The 21,409-nt window shown below is 38.7% G+C and overlaps 1 protein-coding gene across 27 annotated transcripts in view; it reads left to right on the forward strand.

Annotated features, from left to right (window-relative positions):
- Positions 1-21,409, forward strand: part of NCOR1 (nuclear receptor corepressor 1) — a gene marked incomplete at its 3' end in the record, with an annotated part of 137,217 nt that overhangs the window by 43,266 nt on the left and 72,542 nt on the right. For 20 of the 27 annotated variants that reach the window (XM_084760849.1, XM_084760845.1, XM_084760848.1 and 17 more), the window contains 6 exons: positions 2,261-2,433; positions 6,611-6,701; positions 11,330-11,508; positions 12,663-12,717; positions 14,377-14,478; positions 17,831-17,958. In XM_084760849.1, coding sequence (XP_084616975.1) covers positions 2,261-2,433; positions 6,611-6,701; positions 11,330-11,508; positions 12,663-12,717; positions 14,377-14,478; positions 17,831-17,958 — 728 coding nt within the window. The remainder of the gene's footprint in view (positions 1-2,260; positions 2,434-6,610; positions 6,702-11,329; positions 11,509-12,662; positions 12,718-14,376; positions 14,479-17,830; positions 17,959-21,409) is intronic. The other 7 variants (XM_084760851.1, XM_084760843.1, XM_084760827.1 and 4 more) reach the window with 1 other exon arrangement.

Consider the following 21,409-nt stretch of genomic DNA (forward strand, 5'->3'; position numbering starts at 1 on the left):
AGTGCTCGCTACTTTTAGGAAAAACTGGTCAACGTCTTTAAATGGGAATAGTTTCTCATTTAATTATATAGTTTATTGTCTAAAAGTTTTATGGTTATAATCATAAAAATTACATTTCAGAAAACATCCTTATTTCTGTAATTTGTTCATACTAATTTTATAGATACATTTAAATTCATATTTTTAATAAAATGAGGCTCTTTGAACCTGTGTTAGAAAGGTGTATTTAATGATCTGACAGACGGAATCTTTTATCTGGTGTAACACTTTTGTAGTTCATAGTTGCCAGTCCTGTCTTTTAGATACTATCTTAAATAACTGGTGTTGAATATTTTTTTCCCAAAAACATACAAATATTAAGTGAGAAACCAAGTTTTTTTTTTTTTTTTTTTTTTTTTTTTTTGGTTAAGTCATTTTGTTGTAGTTGTGGTACTTGCTAAATTAGTCCTGGTGTTGCAATCACCTGCACATAAACTTTTTCATGCTTTGGAATAGTTATAGTTTATGTGTTTACTGATTTGTTTAATAAATGTTTATGAGCAGTGGACCATGTTCCATGTAGTATTCCAGAAAAACAAGTAAGATAGCCATATCATATTACTCTGAGGGACAGCCGGCAGGTTCAGTGTTGGGATTATAGTATAATCTCATATATACGGCTGAGTGCAGGAGTATAAAATGGGATGTCTAAAGCAGATAGGAATCAGGAAGGGCTACTAAACAGGAAAGCCAGTATACTGCAAATGTGTACAAGCAGAGGAAGGCAATTAAGTGAAATAGCTAATGTCACAAACTCAGTGCCTGTTGAGTTTAGAGTGAGTGAGCTGGGACGTGGGGGCCTTGATGAGCATGCTGGGATTCAGTGGCACACTATCCTGGAGGTTACCTACAAGATTTGGTATGGGATTCTAAGGACGCATTTATCTTTTTAAGCTGAGGAGGTATGAAGCTCATGTTTGTATTTTAAGGATTTATATTTGGGCTTGCAACTCAGTGGCGAATAAGAATTAAACCTTGGATTGGATCCCTACTACCAAATAAACTGTATGGTACAGTGTGCCTATAATCCCCACTCAGGATGTTGAAGTAGGGAGATCTGAAGTTCATGTCATGCCCAGTTACCTATTGGGTTTTAGGTCTCAGGAGATGGGAAACCTTGTATCAAACAACAACAAAAGAATTTGCATCTGGTTTCAACAGTGGGAATGCTTAGGAAGATCTGAACACTTACTTACCTGGCATGAGCCAGATCCTGGCTTCTATCTCCTCTGCTTTGGAGAAACCAACAGAAGGGATGTGGATTTCGTTTACTAGATGATTGCTTCACTCTGGGTTATGGTGGTGAGAGAAGAGAGAGAGAAAATGTGAAGTGCACAAAAGGCAGATAGTGTTGGAAGGAGTGATGTGAGGAAGACATACTCTGTTCAGTCTCTCTTAAGGTGACTAATGCTAGCGGTGTCTCCAGGGCCCTTCTCACTTTCCTTTCTCGGGTATCAGATATTTACATAACCAGATCTCATTATAGATGGTTGTGAGCCACCATGTGGTTGCTGGGAATTGAACTCAGGACCTCTGGAGGAGCAAGCAGTGCTCTTAACCTCTGAGCCATCTCTCCAGTCCTGTAAAACTACAATTGTGGGCCAGGCATGGTGGCGCATGCTTTTAATCCCAGTGCTCAAGAGGCAGAGGCAGGTGGATCACTGTGAGTTTGAGGCCAGCCTGGTCAACAAAGTGAGTCTAGGATAGCCAAGGCTACACAGAGAAACTCTGTCTTGAAAAACAAAAAACAAAAGAAAACAAAAAGCCCTACAATTATGAAGTAGCAACAAAAATAATTTTATGGTTGGGGTCACTATAACACGAGGGACTTGTATGTATTAAAGGGTCACGGCATTATGAAGGTTGAGAACCACTAGATTAGATGATGAACTATGTAAATGATTTTAATTTTCCTTTCTTCTTGACAATGAAGGCATGTTATCAGGAAATTAAGCTGGTTAGCCACTACCAGTGGGTTTCAATGAGTTTGTCAATTTGTACAGTGTCAATGGTTAGTAAAGTATATTCTATGTGTTCATCTAAGGAAATGGCGCCATTTCTCCTGTCAGACCAAGAATAAGTTGTGTTTTTAAGCTTAGTCATACAAGCCAAATGAACTTCTGCTTTCATTTTAAGAAATGGAGTATATTTGAAAGGATTGGGCTTACCAAATCATAGAGTTCAGTTTAATTGTTATTAATTTGCTACGGGTGTTTAATAGGAACAAAAAATCTGCCAGCGATATGATCAGCTCATGGAGGCATGGGAGAAAAAAGTGGACAGAATAGAAAATAATCCCCGGAGGAAAGCAAAAGAAAGCAAAACAAGGGAATACTATGAGAAGCAGTTTCCAGAAATTCGAAAACAGAGAGAGCAACAAGAAAGATTTCAACGGTATGTATTTTTATGTTTAATAATGGTAATTTTTTCCCCTAAATCATACTTTTAATTTAACTTTTTATTGATTCTTTGTGAATTTCACATCCTGCATCTCAATCCTGTTCATCTCCCTGTCTTTTTCTAAGCATCCTTGCCCCTTTCAACCCTACCCTGGAAAAGAAAAACAAAAGTCTCACTGTGAAAGCTCTCGTGTTGTCAGAGTGTATCTCATAGTGTATCCTTTTGTCCACACCTCTTTGCTTGCAAATTCTCATCGCAATGACTCAGTGGTCTGCTTTGAGGCTTCTGGCTTCCGCTACACTATCAGTCCTGGATCCTCACTGGCCCTGTACTTGGGTATCCTCTTGTTGCGCTGTCATAGAGATCCTGTAGCTTGGAGTCTGTCAGAATGGCCCCGTCACAAGTCCAGCAGTCATTGATGAAGCAGATGTTGGGGTGGGCCAGTTCAAAGCCGGGCAGCCCACCAGTTCTCCTGCACACACATACACCAGCGTGGGCTTTCCAGCACTGCCCTGGCCAGCTCCCTCAAGGCTGCAGGCAAGGGGCAGAGCCAGCTTATCTACTCTCATGCCCTCAGGGCTGGCTTACCTCCCCCCCATGCCAGTAGGGTCAGCTCTATTGTGCTGCCCAGGCAAGGTGCAGGGCCTGCTCTCTCCAAGTACCCTGCAGGCAAGGGGCTGGATGCATTTTTTTTTTTTTCAAGATAGGATTTCTCTGTGTAGTTTGGCTGTCCTGGAATTTGCTCTGTAGACCAGGCTGGTTTCAAACTCAGAGATCCACCTGCCTCTGCCTCTCAAGTGTTGGGATTAAAGTGTGTGTCACTATTGCCTGGCAAGAAAAAATTTTTCTGTTGAATTTCAATTTTTAAAATTACATTCATTAAAAAAAAAAAAAGAAAAAAAAAAAAGAAAATTACATTCATTATTCACTTCTGGGCTGTGTGTGAGATGTTCATGTGCCATAATAATGCTGATGTGTGAAGGTCAGAGGACAACTTTTGGGAGTAGGTTATCAGCTTTCATTCACCAAATGGAATTAACCTCAAATTATCAGGTTGGGTGGCAACCTCATGAACAATTTTGCCAGCTCTTAGGTGGAATTGAAAAATTCCTTACCAACCAATGAGGATTATTTCTTAGTGAAGTTAATATTTTTTTATATTTAATTTTGTCAAATCTAAGCAAATATTTAATTTTTCTTTAATTATATTTTTATAAATTATTTTATGTGTGTTTTGCCTTCATGCATGTCTGTGTACCATGTACATGACTAGTGCCCATGGAGACTAGAGAGGGTCTTGAATTCCCTTGGAAGTGGAGTTGTGAGAGGTGTAAGCTGCCATGTAGGTGCTGAGAATTGAACCTGGGTCTTCTAGAAAAGCAGCTCTCTTAACCATTGAGCCATCTCTCCAGCCCCAAGTCTTCAATTTTGTGACTGGATCTTGTGTAGTCCGGTAGCTCAGGCTGGCTTGTTACTTACTGTGTGGCTATGACTCTCTGGCTTGTACTTCCCAGCTGCTGGGATTATAGGTTCTTGTGTGTCACTGTGCCTAGTTTATGCAGTGTTGGGGATTGAACCCAGGGCTTTGTACATGCTAGGCAAGCACGCTGCCAACTGATCCAAATCCCCATGTTTAGTAAGGCTTGGTTTATGTGGTTACCTTTTCCTTCTATTAAGCTATGGTGGGTTCATGTGATTGATACCCCTGAGGCTAGGAGGACTGATGCATTACGAAGAGGAACTTCTAAAGGATTTAGAGGTAAAATTCCTTAAGCCTTTGGTATTAATTTCCTTCAAAATGACAATTAATAAGTACAGAACTGGGAGAAAAAAAAAGAATTTAATTCTCCTTAATAATCAAACATAGTAAAACAGCATGAGATTGATTATTAATCAAGAAATTCTATGAGACTGAAAAGATAGCCCTGTGTTTAAGAGTACACTGTTCTTCCCGATATGAGCTTCTCTTCTGGCCTTTGTTGTTACCAGGCATGTATGTAGCACACAAACATAAATGCAGGCAAGAACCATGCACATAAAATTTTTGTTTTTGCTTTTTTGAGACAGTCTTGGCTGTCTTGGACTCACTTTGTGCACCCGGCTGGCCTCAAACTCACAATGATCCACCTGCCTTTGCTTCCCTAAGTGCTGGCATTAAAGGCGTGTGCCAATAAGATTGATGTTTAAAATTGTTTAGTTTATTTAGTATATAATTTCCTACTTATTTATTTATTTATTTATTTATGGTCTTTTTATGTAATCCTGGCTGGCTTGATACTTGCTATAGAGATCCGTTTGTCTTCAGGGTTATAGAGATTCATGTGCCTCTGCCTCCCAGGTGCTGATATTAAAGGTGTTTACCACCATGTACCACACGCTGTTTTTGTTTTTCGAGAGAAGGTTTCTCTGTGTAGCCTTGACTGTCCTGTACTCACTTTTGTAGACCAGGCTGGTCTCGAACTCACAGCGATCCACCTTCCTCTGCCTCCCGAGTGCTGGGTTTAAAGATATGTACCACCACTGCCTGGCCACGCTGTTTTTTATTTGCTTTTATTTTTACAGAATATGTATGATGCCATCACTGATTCCCACAAAAACTTATAAATAGGTATTTTGCAAACATCTGAAACTTGATTTTCTTTTTCAAGGATTTGCCTTATATTTTAGGAGATTTCAATCAGTTTTTCCAAACTTGCTCTATTATTCTTTAGAGGACAGACAAAAGATGGACATGACATCAATACTTTGTTTTTAAATACAGGTTCTCCATTATTAGTTGAATTATTTTAACGGGTATATAACCTCCTCCCCCAGTTTTGTTAAACTTTATTTATTTTTATTTCAGGTGTATTGCATGTATATTATATTTGTGTGAAGGTGTCTGATTAGAGACAGTTTTGGCTGCCATGTGGATGCTGGGAATTGAACTCAGGTCTTCTTGAAGAGCAGCCAGTGCTCTTAACCGCAGATCCATCTCTCTAGTGCGGCACCCCCCACCCCATCCCCCCGTGGTGTTAGTAATCAAACCCAGGTCCTTATGCATGTAGGGTAAATACTTTACCAGCTGAGCTGTATCCCCACTCTAACATGTAACTTAAATCTCAATATTAACATTTAAGTTACTGCTAATTTGTTAGTGACTCATGCATACCACTTGAAAGTATTCACTGAATTTCAGGTTTGGTTTTTTGACTTCCTATTGGTTAAAAAAGTCTCATCTAATAAAAGGGAGACACCTAACAACTTTGGTGTGCTGTATGCATCTGCAAACACCTGCATTACAGACGTGCTCCTACATATATGCACACATAAAAAAGTCCCGTTTTATGTTCTTATAGACATGATTTAGATGTTGCACTAATGAACTTAAGTTATGAAAAAAAAAAAATGAAGGGCTGGAGAGATGGCTCAGCGGTTAATAGCACTCACTGCTCTTCCACAAGTCCTGAGTTCAATTCCCAGCAACTACATGGTGGCTCTTAACCATCTATAATGTGATCTGATGCCCTCTTCTGGCATGCAGGTGTACATGCAGGCAAAGCACCGCATATAAATAAATAAATAAATAAATAAATAAGGGCTGGAGAGATGGCTCAGAGGTTAAGAGCACTGTCTGCTCTTCCCAAGGTCCTGAGTTCAATTCTCAGCAACCACATGGTGGCTCACGACCATGTATACTGAGATCTGGTGCCGTCTTCTGGTTTGCAGGTGCATGTGCAGGCAGAACACTGCATACATAATAAATAACTCTTTAAAAAAATAAATAAATGCATCTTAAGAAGAAAACTATGGTTATACGCACACGGCCTATATAGGATCACTCTAACATCAGTCAGTATACAACAACTAGTACTAATTGGATTCCAGTGGCGCGCGCACACACCCACCCACCATTAGAGATCATGAATTACAAGATGGAGAAATAGGAGGTGGGTGTGATCAAGATGTAAAAAATTTTGAAGAATGAATAAAAAGTATTTTGTTTAAAAAAAAAAATCTCACTTTAAGCTGGGCAGTGTGGTGCACACTAAATTCTTCCACTTGTTAAGCAGAGATAGATCTCTGTGAGTTCAAGGCTAGCCTTGTCTGTGTAATTCCAGTATCTATACTAATTTGTTATGTCTTCATTAAAAAGCCTTTAAATATATTTGTATTTCTTCTTCATATTTAGAGTTGGTCAGAGGGGAGCTGGTCTTTCAGCCACCATTGCTAGGAGTGAGCATGAGATTTCTGAAATTATTGATGGTCTTTCTGAGCAGGAGGTAAGAAAATTGGTTAATTCAAGTTAATTCTTTATTATTTAAGCATTTCAGCCCTGTAGCCTAGAGGGTAAAGGTCCTTCAGTATGTCAAAGAGGGTACCCTTAGGTTATAGTGCTTGGAGTATTCCAGAGGCTAAGGTCAACCACTGTATGACTTTAAGTAAAGGTGATTAAATTTTTCACAATGATTTTTTTTCAGCCAAGAGATGTGGGGAGAGGTAAGAGTAGCTCCGATTTGGAAGTGGTGGCACACACCTTTAATCCTAGCACTTGGGAGCCAGAGTCAGTCAGCTCTTTGTGAATCCAAGGCCAGCCTGGTCTACAAGAGCATGGGCTAGGATGGCCAGGATGACACAGAGAAACCCTGGCTCTAAAAACATTAACAATAACAAAAGAAAACAAAAGGTGCAAATTAGGGCACCTAAGATAGGGATACAGGAATGCTGAGAGGAGGGACAAGAAGGGAGGATGGGCAAGATGGATAGGCTGAGTAGGAGGACTGGAAAGGCCGTTGATGACACACTGAGCTACTGGTTCTATTTCCTCAGCTAGTGAAGACGCTCTGCTTTGTGTAGTCTCCAAAGGGTATAGAAAGCTGAACGAGTAGTGACTGTGAAGGAGAATAATCTGCATGCAGGTCAATTGTCCCAGGCAAAAGCATTTGGGTAAAATGACCACTTTGGGATTATAAACCTAACCCAAAGATGGGGCCTGAGAAATGCCTCAGTGGTTAGGCATACTTACTAATCTTCCAGAGGACCTGAGCTTGCTTCTCAGCCCACAGATCAGGTTGCTCACAACTGTTTGTAATTCCAGTTCCCAAAGATGCGATGCCTCTGGCCAGAGAGAGCACCTGTACTCACATACCCACATTCACATCCACACATATTTAAAGCAAAGCAAAGCAAAATAAATGTCCATGGCTAGCTGGGTGTGGTGGCCACCTTAATTCTCAGCACTCAGGAAGCAGAGGAAGGTAAATCGCTGTGAGTTCTAGGTCAGCCTGGTCTACAAAGTGAGTCTAGGACAACCAAGGCTACACAGAGAAACCCTGTCTCGAAAAACAATCAAAATAAAAAATCTACTGCTGTATTGTGTTCCTTTAGTCCTATAGGTAGAGGTAGGCTGATCTCTGTGGAGTTGTCTACATGCAGGTTTCAGGTCAGCCAGGACTACTTAGTAAGACACTTAAAAACAAAAACAAAAAACCCCAAAACAAAGCAACTGAAAAACAAAAACAGAAAAACACAAGAATCAATCATAGCCTTGTGGTGGCACAAATTTAATCCCATCACTTAGGAGGCAGAGGCAGATCTGTGTAGGAAGACTTTAAAAAGAGAGGGGGAGCGAGAGAGAGAGAGAGAGAGAGAGAGAGAGAGAGGAGAGCAGGAATTGTCAAGTGTAACCTGGAATACAGGAGACTCTTGTTTCAAAATAACAGTAATCTTCGTGTTTCTAAAATTTTGTTTCAGAAACTTGAAAGTTATGTTTGCTGTGGTTTTCCCTCTAAGGATAATATATAAATATATAGATACATAAATAATATGTAAGTTTCTAAGAGTAGAGTTTGTTTGTTTTTCAACACTTAAATATCCAGATAATGCTCCATTTGAAAAATTAAGTAAGGTAGATTTAGTCTAAATTGTTTAAAGATTTAGAAATCAGGTATGTAAAACCTATGCTTACATGTTTTCAGCACATTAACAAGTAAAAAAAATAGGGAGTATATGGGGCTGGAGAGATGGCTCAGCTGTTTAGATGACTGGCTGCTCTTCTAGAGGACCCAGGTTCAATTCCCAGTAACTACATGGCAGCTCACAGCTATCTGTAACTCCAATTTCAGGAGATCTGACACACACACATACAGACATACATACAGGCAAAACACAAATGCAGATTTAGAAGAAGCAGAAGCAGTGAATGTCATAAACCTGTCTGTTTGGTCTCTACTAATCTTCCAGCACTTTTTCTTTGTGTGTGACTGTTTTCATTCAAGTTGTAGGTTACTGTAGGATTACTATTATGAAGAGTGGACCTGGTATTTTTAAATTGCTGTGATTAGTACATTACTTGTATTATCTCACTAACTAAAATATAAGATGTTCTAGCCACCATTATTTTACAAATAAAGAAACTAAGGCATGGGTGCCCAGTGCTATGGGTAGCAGAACTAGGTGGCCATCCTAAAGGATCCTGTTCCAGAGTGCCACGGCTGTTTCTCTATCCATCGGATCAAGGCGACTTTTCCTGACATGTTTTTGTAGGCTTCTATTACAAGCTGAACTTTGCTCTAGGCATTGGTATTCAAGTGATGGAGTGAACCATCAAATTCCTCAATCTCATCAAATTAAATTACTAGTGACAGAGAGAAAATTTTAGTCTGTACATACTGCCTGTATTCATTTAACCCACATTTTAGAAGCTGTATGATTTTTCCTCAGATGTGAAAATAGCCTGTTCATATAGAGTGTGCATTTGAATTGATTTTAAAGTTTTTATTATACCTCTTCATTGTGTGTCATATGCTCCTACAACTTATTTGTGAATTCTTGTCACTACTTGAGCCATGAAGGAGGTAGAAAGTCATATGATGGCTTTTATGAGCTGCCTCAATTCTCAGGATGCAGTAGCAATTAAAATAGACTTGTGCCAGTGGCTTGCCCTTCTTTCTTACCTCTGATAATGTTTTCGTAAGGGGAAAATCTGAAGTGTCATTTGATCTTTTGGGCATTTCCGGGAGGATTGTAGTATTCAGCCATGGAGATGTGCCTCACTCTTTATAAGACACATACTTCTGTGCACTGTAACATAATGGTCAGCTGTTCTCAGCTTTCTTTTTTTTCTTTTTTCTTTTTCTTTTTTTTTTGGGGGGGGGGTCCTCCTTACACTGTTATTAAGCACATTAGCATCATCTCTTCCTAGTGTAGGAGAGATACATTTTTTGGCAATACATTTAAGTTATATTTGGGATATGTTTACTGAAGTCCAATGTATATAATACACATACTCTTGCATGGTCTTGGTGCAAGTGATAGACTCGGGACCTTTAAAACACAACTATTATTCCATATTGCTTTTTAAAGCACCTGGAAAATGTATGATTGGTAACCTTTGGAATTTGTAGCTATAATTTCTTTTCTTTTGGTTTTTCGAGACAGGGTTTTTCTGTGTGGCCTTGCCTGTCCTGGACTTGCTTTGTAGACCAGACTGGCTTCGAACTCACAGCAATCCATCTGCCTCTGCCTCCCGAGTGCTGGGATTAAAGGCATGCACCACCACTACCCAGCATAAGTATAATTTCTATCATGAATAAATCTACATTAACTTTCTATGCTTCCTTTTCTCTGGATTCCATTAGGGTACATCTAAAAGGATTCCAAAGAAGCTTATTAGTGATTTCTAGCTAATGTATCAATCCCAAACACTTGTGTTCAGACCAATTCAGAGTACTTCTGGAACGAGACACTTAGTAAGAACTTTACAATTCAGGGATATTTTTAGGAGAAAAAAGGCTTTTATATTTACATAAATACTATAGTTTTATAAACACATTCTTTTAAATGCAAGCTTGTGCTTATAAACATCTTCAATTATACTTTGGGAAAAGTCATACATATGCAATAGATTAAACCAGCTTAAATTACAATGATAAGAATCTTGAACTTTCAATCTATTATATAACATTAGCTGTAAGTACTTACTATATGTGTTAAGTAATTTCAGGTCAGGGACTTTAAGATCTTAAGCCCTTTGTTACTGTTTCTCTCGCTCTCTGGAATAATGCTAAAGAATGTTTTCTGTACAATGATGATAAAAGATTGAGGAGGTGGCTCAGTGGATAAAGCCCTTGCTGTGCAAGTGTGAGGAGCAGAGTCTGTGCACATTGCAGCTTGGGGGTTGTGGCTGCTTGTAGTTCCAGTGCTTAAAAGGGCACCTGGCGAGACTCACCTGTCCAGACAAGCTGTGGGTTCAGTTGAGAAACTCTTACCTCAGTGAATAAGGTAAGGAGCACTACAGAAAACTCCTGAAGATAGATAGTCTCTGGCCTCCACATGCATGGACAACTCATCTAAATACACAGGTTAAAAAACAAACAAACTATATATTATATGTTGAAATATACAATAGCTAAATTTTTCAAAAAAAAATGACCACTTTATCAGTATATTACTTTGTATCTTATAGATCTCAAATTTCATTATTTTTAAGACATCAGTCTTTTTAAGAAGTCGTCAGAAAAGTAAAGGATAAGCTGGGCATGGTAGCTCATACTCATAAGCCATCTCATCATTGAGGGGCTATGGCAGGAGGATTGCTGCAAATTTGAAGCCAGCCTGAGCTATAGAATCTTGGCTTAGACTGCAGAATGGGACTTTGTCCAAAAAAGAAAGAAGAGACAGACATACAAGAAAGACCCCATCAAAACTAACCAAACATAGTAGAATTTTTAAATTGAATTCTTGTTTCTGTAATTTATATGTAACAGTGCAAATGTGTTAGAAATAAATAATTATAATGACATGCTATAATGTATGCTATTATTGTTATTAAATTATAGTTTTAAACTATAGCCCTTTAAAACTTTTAGTTTAAATACTATCATAACTAAACTGCATTTCTTTTTTGCAGAATAATGAGAAACAAATGCGGCAGCTATCTGTGATTCCACCTATGATGTTTGATGCCGAGCAAAGAAGGGTCAAGTTCATCAATCTGAATGGGCTTATGGAGGATCCTATGAAGGTTTATAAGGATAGACAATTTATGAATGTTTGGACCGACCATGAAAAGGAAATCTTTAAGGACAAGTAATTAAACTGTTAAATTATTGTCTAATAGAAGCTTATATATGTTAGTAAAATTGTTTGGCATTTACTTGAGAGTGAACTATTTCCACAAAACTTTCATCCCAGTTTGGCATTGGAGTAGATATGGTAAATTTATCTTACTAGAAACTTGTAGGTAGGATAATGGTTAATGGATAAATGTGAACAAAAATTCACAATCAACGGAGTGCGTGCATTTAATTCTAGTACTCGAGATGCAGAGGCAGGTGGATCTCTGATTTTGATGCAAGCCTGGTCTACGTCGTGAGTTCCAGGACAACCACGGCTACATAGTGAGACCCTGTCTCAAAAACCAAACAAAAAACAAAACAGAACTTAAGCTGGGCGTGGTGGTGCACACCTTTAATCCCAGCACTGGGGAGGTAGAGGCAGGTAGATAGCTGTGAAATGGAGGCCAGTCTGATCTACAAAGTGAGTCTAGGAGAACCAAGGCTACACAGAGAAACCCTGTATCAAAAACCCAAAATAACAAAACAAAACAGCAGAACTTAAAACTTCCCTTTAGAATTCTTGTCATTTAAAAATTCTCTGATGATTGTCTAGTTGTCAGTGGGCTGTGAGCAGTAACTTTGGATTAGGATAGACATAATTCTTTGAGTTTTCCTTATTTTGTTAAAACATTTGTATGTGCATATATTCTTAATACTTCTACATTAATCTTGGATAATTTCATAAATGCATATAATTTGTTTTATCATATTCACCCTTTTACCCTTTTTCCATCGTCATCTTCTTCTTGACTTCTTCCTAACAAATCCCCTTTTTGCTTTCATTTTTCTAAAAAAGTGACCCATTGAGTTGGCCATAAGGTTATTTACTAAGACACTGTTAACTACTTAACAGAGGAAAAATAGTTCTCCCTTCCATTAAATGGTAGTAGCTCCTCACCTGGGATTGGGTCTCCACAGCCCCTGTCCCTTCTGTGCTGGAATGTGGAAGGGAATTGACATGGCACAGGTCCTGTGCAGGTAACGTGGGCTTTGAGTCAGTGAGTTCAGTGGGGCTGCACCCTCCCCCACCCCCCATGTTTCCTGAGCCTCTGGGGGAATCTATTATAGAAATCCTCTTTAGGGATGAATGATGTATCTCAATACTCTTTTTGTTTTTTAACTCAGGTTTATCCAGCATCCAAAAAACTTTGGATTAATTGCATCCTACTTGGAAAGGAAGGTATGATAAAGCTTACAGAGAATTCCTTTTAGGCTTGTGGTATATTTGGATTGTTTTGTGTGTTCCAACAAGCAGCAATAGATAATTAGAACTGCGTTTACAAAGGACTGTGATAGGTGACAAGATTCTGGTGACTTATTAATATATAAAATTATAATTACATTATAATCCCAAACACAGGGGCCGGAGATGGCTCACTGGTTAAGAGTGCCTACTGCACTTACAGAGAACCTGAGTTTGGTCCCTAGCCCCTACAGAAGATGGCTCACAACCAGTTGTGATTCTGTTCAGGATGATCTCAACACCTCTGGCTTCTACACATATCTACATGCGTGCACACACACATAACTAGAATTCAACATTCCTGGGTGTGGAGGTACCTGCCTTTACTCCCAGCATTGGAGAGAGAGAAGGCTACTCTGGTCTATATAGTGTCTTCTAGGCCAACCATAACTACATAATTGAGACCCTACCTCAAAACAAAACAAAGTCTTAAAAAATATTTTAAGTAGCTAGACAGTCGTAGCATACACCTTTAGTCCCAGCACTCTGGAGGCAGAGGCAGGAAGATCTCTGGGTTCATAAACAGGCAGGTCTGCACAGAGAAACCCTGTCTAGGGGGAAAAAATTGTTTTTGTTTAAAGATTTGTGTACATGCTCTATCTGCATGTACTTCTGCAGGCCAGAAGAGGACATCAGAACCCTCGTATAGATGTTTGTGAGCCATCATGTGGTTGCTGGGAATTGAATTCAGGACTTCTAGAAGAGCAGATAGAAGACAGTGCTCTTAACTGCCAAGCTATCTCACCAGCCTCGAAAATGTACTTTAGAAAAAAATTATTTATTTATTATGTATACAGTGCTCTGCCTGCATGTACAACTACAGTCTAGAAGAGGGCACCAGACCTCATTACAGATGGTTGTGAGCCACCATGTGGTTGCTGGCAATTGAACTCAGGACCTTTGGAAGAGCAGACAGTGTTCTTAACCTCTGAGCCAGCTCTCCAGCCTGAAAATGTACTTTTTAACAGAGAACCAAAAGCAATTTTCATTGTTTATTGAAAATGATCTCATGTCTATTCCTAAAGAATATGCTAATTATGTTGAGTTTCGTTTTGTTTTTTATTTTTTATATGTTGAATTTTTTAAAATTCTCAGCTCTCAGATTAAAATAATCCTGTGTGAAGGTGGTAGTGAACACCTTTAAACCCAGCACTTGGTAGGCAGAGGAGAGTTTCAGGTCAGCCAGGATGCACAGAGAAACCCTCTGAGGTAGTGGGGACACTGGGACATCCTGATTTCTTCCTTTCTTCCTTCCTTCCTTTCTTTCGTGTTTGTGAGTATTTACTTATATAGTAGAAAGAGAGTGTACTGCTAGTTAGTAAGAGCACATTGAATTTTTCTGGTGGCTCTTTCTATCTTTAAGCATAATTTGGGTTAAGGCAACTGTAGATGTCTTGTATGCTCTGGGTGACTGTCTAGCCTATATATGCTTATACGTAAGGATGTGTGGTTTTGTTTTTAATTTATGATTTGATTACACTAGAAATTTTTCTTGAAAATATTTATATTTGAACATGAAATGAAATACAATGTAATACAAAAAAATTAAATAAAATATTTTTATTACAGAAATTAAGTAAAACTTTTCTATTACAGAGTGTGCCTGACTGTGTTTTATATTACTATTTAACCAAGAAAAATGAGAATTATAAAGCTCTAGTGAGAAGGAATTACGGAAAACGCAGAGGCAGAAATCAGGTATGTTATATTACTAGATAAATATTTCAAAGTTGATCGAAATATGAAGACAAAAGAATATCACACAGGTGTTACTTGCAATCCACAAATAAAAAATATGCTTGGGGCAGGGGGCTGGAGAGATGGCTCAGCGGTTAAGAGAACTGCCTGCTCTTCCAGAGGTCATGAGTTCAATTCCCAGCAACCACATGGTGGCTAACAACTATCTCTATGATGTGATCTGATGCCCTCTTCTGGCATGCAGGTGTACATGCAGGCAGAGCACTGTATACATAATAATAAATTAATAACTCTTAAAAAATATGATTGGGCTGGAGAGATACCTTGGAAGTTAGGAGTGCAAACTGTTCTTGCAGAGCTGTATTGTCAGCACCCACATGTAGCCACTTACCTGTAAGTCTAACTCTGGGAGATCAGATGCCCTTTGCTTGCCTCCATGGGCATCTGTATTGTAATGCACCTGTCCATACTCAGACACATAGTAGTTAAAAATAAAAGGCTCTGTAGTGGCAGGGGGAGCTCTCTGAGTTTGAGACCATTCTGTTCTACAAAGTGAGTCTGGGACAGCCAAGGCTACACAGAGAAACCCTGCATCGAAAAACCAAACCAAACAAACATAAGGGCTACTAAGAATATTATTTTCTGTATGAGCACTTAATGCTATTGCAGAGGACCCAGTTTGGCTCCTAGCTCCCTGTGTCAGGTGGCTCACAACTCTTGCAACTCCATCTCCAGGGTACGTGATGTCTACAATTTTCTGGTGTTCTTGGGTGCTTGTGTACACACACACACACACACACACACACACACACACTAAGAACAACAACAATAATAATCATAATAATCATAACCCAAGAAGAAGAAGGAATTTGTTTTGTTAGGACATGCTATAATTTCAATCACTTATACCTAGTAAGTATGTCACTGTGAAGCCACATGAAGATTGAATTTTTATGTTGCCTATTTGTGACAAGTGCTGCCAGACATGTCATTATTAAATAACACATTCTTCATTTTCAAATACTTAATTTCATTTTTTTCTTTTTTATATTTATTTATTGTATATGAGTGCTTTGTCTGCAGGAGAGGAAATCAGATCACATTACAGATGTTGTGGGCTACCACAACCCAGCTTCAGTCTACACTATTAAGTAAACAGTAGTTATGAAGAACCCTTTAGAGAGGCTAAAGTTGGAGAATGACGCCAAGGGCTTCATACCTTATATGTTCTTAGATTTCTGCTTAGACCCTGGGTGTTTGTGTTTGTTGGTAACAGCAGTGGTGCTTCTTTGTTAGGATCAGTATGGAAACTGTGACCACAGATTCCTCAGAGTACAATGTTAAGTATTTAGGGAGTGGTCAATGAACAGTAGCTGCTGTTGTCATTATTTCTGTCATCATTGTGCATTTTTGTTGTTTGATGCCTTTCGCTCTCTGGAAAGTTAATATGAAATTTAGTTACTTTAAAGGCATTAATTGTTATTATATATTGACAATATAGGCTTAAGAAATTTTCAGTTTATTACCTGAGTCCATTTTGAAAGAAAACGTTCCTATGTGCTGCATTCTCTCTGACCCCTTTATACTGTCAAATAACTTAGTCATTTTGTGTCTAGTCACCTTTAAGCGTCTGCTAAGTGGATTATTAATTTTTCTGTTTTATTAGCTTGAGTGTTTTAGATGATGATGATGATGATGATGATGATGATGATGATAATTTCTGAGACAGGATTTCTCTGTAGCCCTGGCTGTTCTAGAACTTACTCTGTAGACTAGGCTGGCTTTGATCTCAAAGAGACCTGCCTGCCTCTGCTGGGATTAAAGGTATGCACCACTACCGCCTGGCTTAACTTTGGGATTTTTTGCTGAATACGAATAGAATGTATATATAGGTGTTAGGAATATAGTTAGCTACTTGCTCCATGCTTCCCTAGGCATGTTCACACTTGAGCACAGATTCTTTTACTTTTTCAGTTTCAATTATCGCTTGCTTTTGTATTGTACTCTTTCAATTCTAGTGAATATCTTTTTTTTTTTTTTTTTTTTTTTTTTTTTTGGTTTTTCGAGACAGGGTTTCTCTGTGTAGCCTTGACTGTCTTGGACTCGCTTTGTAGACCAGGCTGGCCTCGAACTCACAGCGATCCACCTGCCTCTGCCTCCCGAGTGCTGGCTCTAGTGAATATCTTATCTCATGCTGGGCAGACCTGCTTAGCTGAATGAAACTTGTTTTGTTTACTCTGAACAACCCTTTGTTAAAAATTAAGCAGTTGTAATTGTATGTATCTGGGTTCTATATTTTATTGGTGTACGTGTAAGTTTTTGTTAAAGTGGCTCTGTAGTATAATTTGAGGTCACAGTTAGAGATTTCTGGCATTGCCTTTTGGCCATCCAGGACCTTTTGTTTTCATATGAACTATAGATCAGATTGCCTATACTTGTTCTGTAAAGAATCTCACTGGAGCCTGGGTAGTGGTGGTGCATACCTTAAGTCCTTGCACTCTGGAAGCAGAGGCAGGCAACGCTCTGAGTGTGAGGCCGCTCTGGTCTGCAGATTGAGTTACAGGACAGCCAGGGCTACACAGAGAAACCTTGTCTCGAAAAACAAAAACAAAAAAACAATTCATTGGAGTCTTGATGGGAATTATGTTGGCTGATTAGGTCAGTTTCATTAACATTGCCATTTTAGGGGCTGGAGAGATGGCTCAGCGGTTAAGAGCACTGTCAGCTCTTCCAGAGGTTCTGAGTTCAATTCCCAGCAACCACATGGTGGCTCACAACCATCTGTTCCCTCTAATCCCCTCTTCTGGCCTGCAGGTGTACATGCAGATAGAGCACTCACATACATAAACATACATTTTTTAAAGACTGCCATTTTAACTATTAATTTGTCTAGTCTATGAACACAATAGGTCTTTTTTATATTCTTTACTTTTGTTTTTCACTATGTTAGCCTTTTTTAAGCTTTGAAGTTGTTTTGTTTGTTTCTTTTAAGGTTTTTATGTATACGATTGCTCTATCTGCATGTACACTTGCACACCAGAAAAGGGCATTAGAGGGTATAGATAGTTGTGAGCCACCATGTGGTTGCTAGGAATTGAACTCAGGACCTCTGGAGGAGCAGGGAGTGCTGTGCCCTGAACCGTTGAGCCATCTCTCTAGCACCTCACTATGTTAAGATTTTCATTGTAGAGTTTCCTTCATTTCTTGGCTAGGTTTATTCTTCGTGTGCCCATCTGTTGTAAATGGGATTTTCCCTGTTACTAATATTTCCGAGTGAATGTTTTAATTTGTTATACAGTTTGAGAAATGCTTTCTTTTACTTTCTTATCTCACAAATAATGGTTCATTTTAGCAGCAGATTGCCCGTCCCTCTCAAGAAGAAAAAGTAGAAGAAAAAGAAGAGGATAAAACAGAAAAAACAGAGAAAAAGGAAGAAGAAAAGAAGGATGATGAAGAAAAAGATGAGAAGGAAGATTCTAAGTGAGTTGAGCAGCTAGATATGTATTATAGTTATTTTCAAATCTGAAAGTGCATCTATTACAGGTGTGAAATATATGGTTAAGAGTCCATGGGAATATATAGTTTACTAACAGTTTGTTGGCATAACTAAGAAATGGAATATTAGCCAGGCACTGTAGCTCACGCCTTTAATCCCAGTATTAGGGAGACAAAGGCAGAGGTATCTCTATGAATTTGAGGCCAGCCTACTCTATAGAATGTGTTCCAGCCAAGGCTACACAAAGAAACTTGTCTTGAAAAACCAAAAAGCAAACAAAACCAAACCAAAAAACCCCCAAAACAAAAACCAAAATAAACAACAACAAAAAAAAAAAAAAAGAGAGAGAGAGAGAAATAAATGGAATATTTTAGTAAATCAAATGTTTTACTTAATGGCCTTATTTTTCAGGGATGTTATTTTATGCATACATATACACATAGATTTTTTTTTTTTTTTAAAGAGAGATAAGGTCTTGATGTAACTCTTTCTGGTCTGGAACTTACTATTAAGACCAGGCTGGCCTCAAACTTGAGGCAGTCTCCTGCCTCTGTCTTGTAAGTGCTAGAATTACAGGACTGTGATCATGCCTAGATCAGATATTGGTATTCTAATCTATTGGCTACAATAATTTGTAGTTATCAAGATATTTTGCATATAATTTAATTTTTGACTTGGAAAATATTCAAACTTTCTCAGCTTCTAATAGTGTAATCATGCTGAGAAAGTAAGAGCTTATAATCTATGTATACTTGCTGATTTTATTCAACATATAAAATGTAGTTTTATGTTACGTATTTTATTGTTTGTAGTAGCAATTCTTTTTCATTATGGAAAACTGGGAAAAGAAAGCTAAATCTAATGTATATCTATTGTTTTTCTGATCAGTTGCTCTCAGTGTAGGTGCTTTTGTATGCTCATAAGGGAACCCTGGGGGAGGGGCTTTAGGAGCCACATTGTTTTTCCCCAGGTGATTAAGACTCAACCATTTTATTCTGTGTGCTGCTACTGTGAGACATAAGGTCAGCAGTCACAGATGTGTATGTTGATGTGGTTAAATAAGCATGTGCACCTGTGTGTAAATGACCTCTTCCACCCCAATGTATTTCCTTCGGTTTCTTTTTTCTTTTTTTGAGACAAGTTTTGTAGCCCTGGCTGTCCTGGAACTCACTGTGTAGACCAGGCTGGCTTCAAACACGACAGAGATCTGTCTGCCTCTGCCTCCACCTCCACCTCCTTGAGTACTGGGATTAAAGGCCTTTGCCACCATGGACACCGACCAACCGGCTTCTTTAGGTTTCTTTGTGGTCAGGTGTCCATTCTTAGTTTCTGATTAATAGTGTTCTAATTAAGTATAAATGGAGTCAGCTTCCTCCTACTATTTAAAAAACAACAACAACAACAACAAAACACATACACACACCCACCCACCCACCCACCCACCCACCCTCATAAACAACTTAGAAATAGAAAATGTTTGCTTTTGGCTTATAGTTTTAGGAGTATCAGTATCTGGAGTATCTGGTTGGGTCCATTAGTCATTTCACACTGGGGAAATGCTACCAGTGACATAAAGCTACTGCATTCTATCTCCTTAAAGCTCCAGCACTTCTAAACAGTATTATGCTTTTGTTGTTGTTGTTTATTTTTGCAAGCTTAAGTTATTATGGCAGTATTATCTAACCGCTTTCACAATTACTAAAGACACAGACACCTGGTATATTTTAGAATAGCCTTGTTTTATCTGGGGCATAGCAGATATTAACTCCTAAGCTACCTTCCATTATATCCCAGCCTCCATTCCATGCTTCTAATAATTTCTAATAATCCCATCTGCTTCTAATAATTTCTGTTTGGGCTACCTTCCACCCATAATCCCAAAATACGTGCCAATTTTGTTCATCTGGGCCATTTCTTTTCATGTAGAATTTCAGAGTTCCTCCTCTTGGAACACATGGTTTATTCCTATCCCATGGTGATTCTCTCCAGTCTGCTTCCTTCTCCCAAGTCCCTTCTCTCCTCAAACCCCATGAACTTGGGCCACACCCACTCCATTCTGCCCTGTCCAGGTTTAGGGCTTTTAAGCAGCCAATCAAGAATAATTTCTTAGGCAAGGGTGCAACATCATTTTGAGGTACATGAGTGTCTGCTTATAAATGACAGCAAACAGACGGGGTGGTGGTGGTGGTGGGGATAAAGACAGACGGGACAATGGTAATCCAATCAAATACAAAGCACCAGACCATGCCCCAACAATTAGGACCTTTTGCGTGACATTTAAGAGCTAAATTCCACCAAGTGTATAGTCTGTCTGATTCCTTTTGTTTAGCACAAGGAGAAGAATGGATCTTTGAGATTCATCTAGGCCATCGCATATTTCAGACATTTGCGCCTTTAAAAGTATCTATTATGCTATTTATATAGACCTTGCAGAAATAAAATTTGCCTGTTTTTGTTTTGTTTTTTTGTCATTTAATATCACATAAGTCAATTGCATGGTTCTAAAAGAAATCATGGGCTGGAGAGATGGCTAAGTACTGGCTGCTCTTCTGGAGGACTCAGATTTGATTCCCAGTACTTAAATAGTAGCTCACAACATTTTGTAACTTCAGTCCCAGGCTATCTGATGCCCTCTTATATTCTCTGCCAGCACCAGGCATGCACATGGTGCACAGACATAATTCATGCAGGTGAAATATTCATTCACATAAATAAATAAAATAAGAGTCAGACATTCATGCTTTTTTACCTTAAGGATATACCTATAAGGAAACAAAAAAATTTTTTTTAGGTTTAGGGTAAACATTTTTGTACTATATAGTCAATGGTTCTTTCCATAAAGAAATGTGTCTTTTCAAAAAGTATAATTTTGTTTTATCTTTTTGCCTGAAGGGAACTCTACTTTTTTCTTTAAAAGTCTAAGTTACTTAGCATACATTCATAGGTACTAGTATATACCTTAGGTCTTCAGATGAAAACGTACAAAGGATATGTCCTATTCTCAGGTAGCGTGTAAGTGAGAAGGAGAACAACAGGCAAATACCAGCCAGGTTTAAAACAAAATCTTGAAAATGCAGGATGAATAGAAGAGGAGACGTGTTCAGAGACACAGATATACGTGACTAGGAAGATGAGCTCACGGCTGATGTGGCAATAGAACCAAAATGAACAGCTGTACACTTAGAGCTCGGCGGGGATTTCACTAGACTGTAGGACAGGTGTAGAAAGTAGATTGCCTCTGTGGTCATTCGGTTAGAGGTCTAGTGAAAGCTGACATGTTAGATTTTATTCAGAATATGGATGAGCTTGTTTGGGAATAGGTAGGTGCAGAATAGGATGGATAATTTGTTCATTTATTAACTACTTATTTATTTTTCTGTTTTTGAGACGTAGTCCTTCTCCATAGCCATGGCTGTTCTGGAACTCACTGTGTAG

Source organism: Acomys minous (assembly GCF_964271855.1).
Source record: "Acomys minous genome assembly, chromosome: 16".
Classification (NCBI taxonomy): domain Eukaryota; kingdom Metazoa; phylum Chordata; class Mammalia; order Rodentia; family Muridae; genus Acomys; species Acomys minous.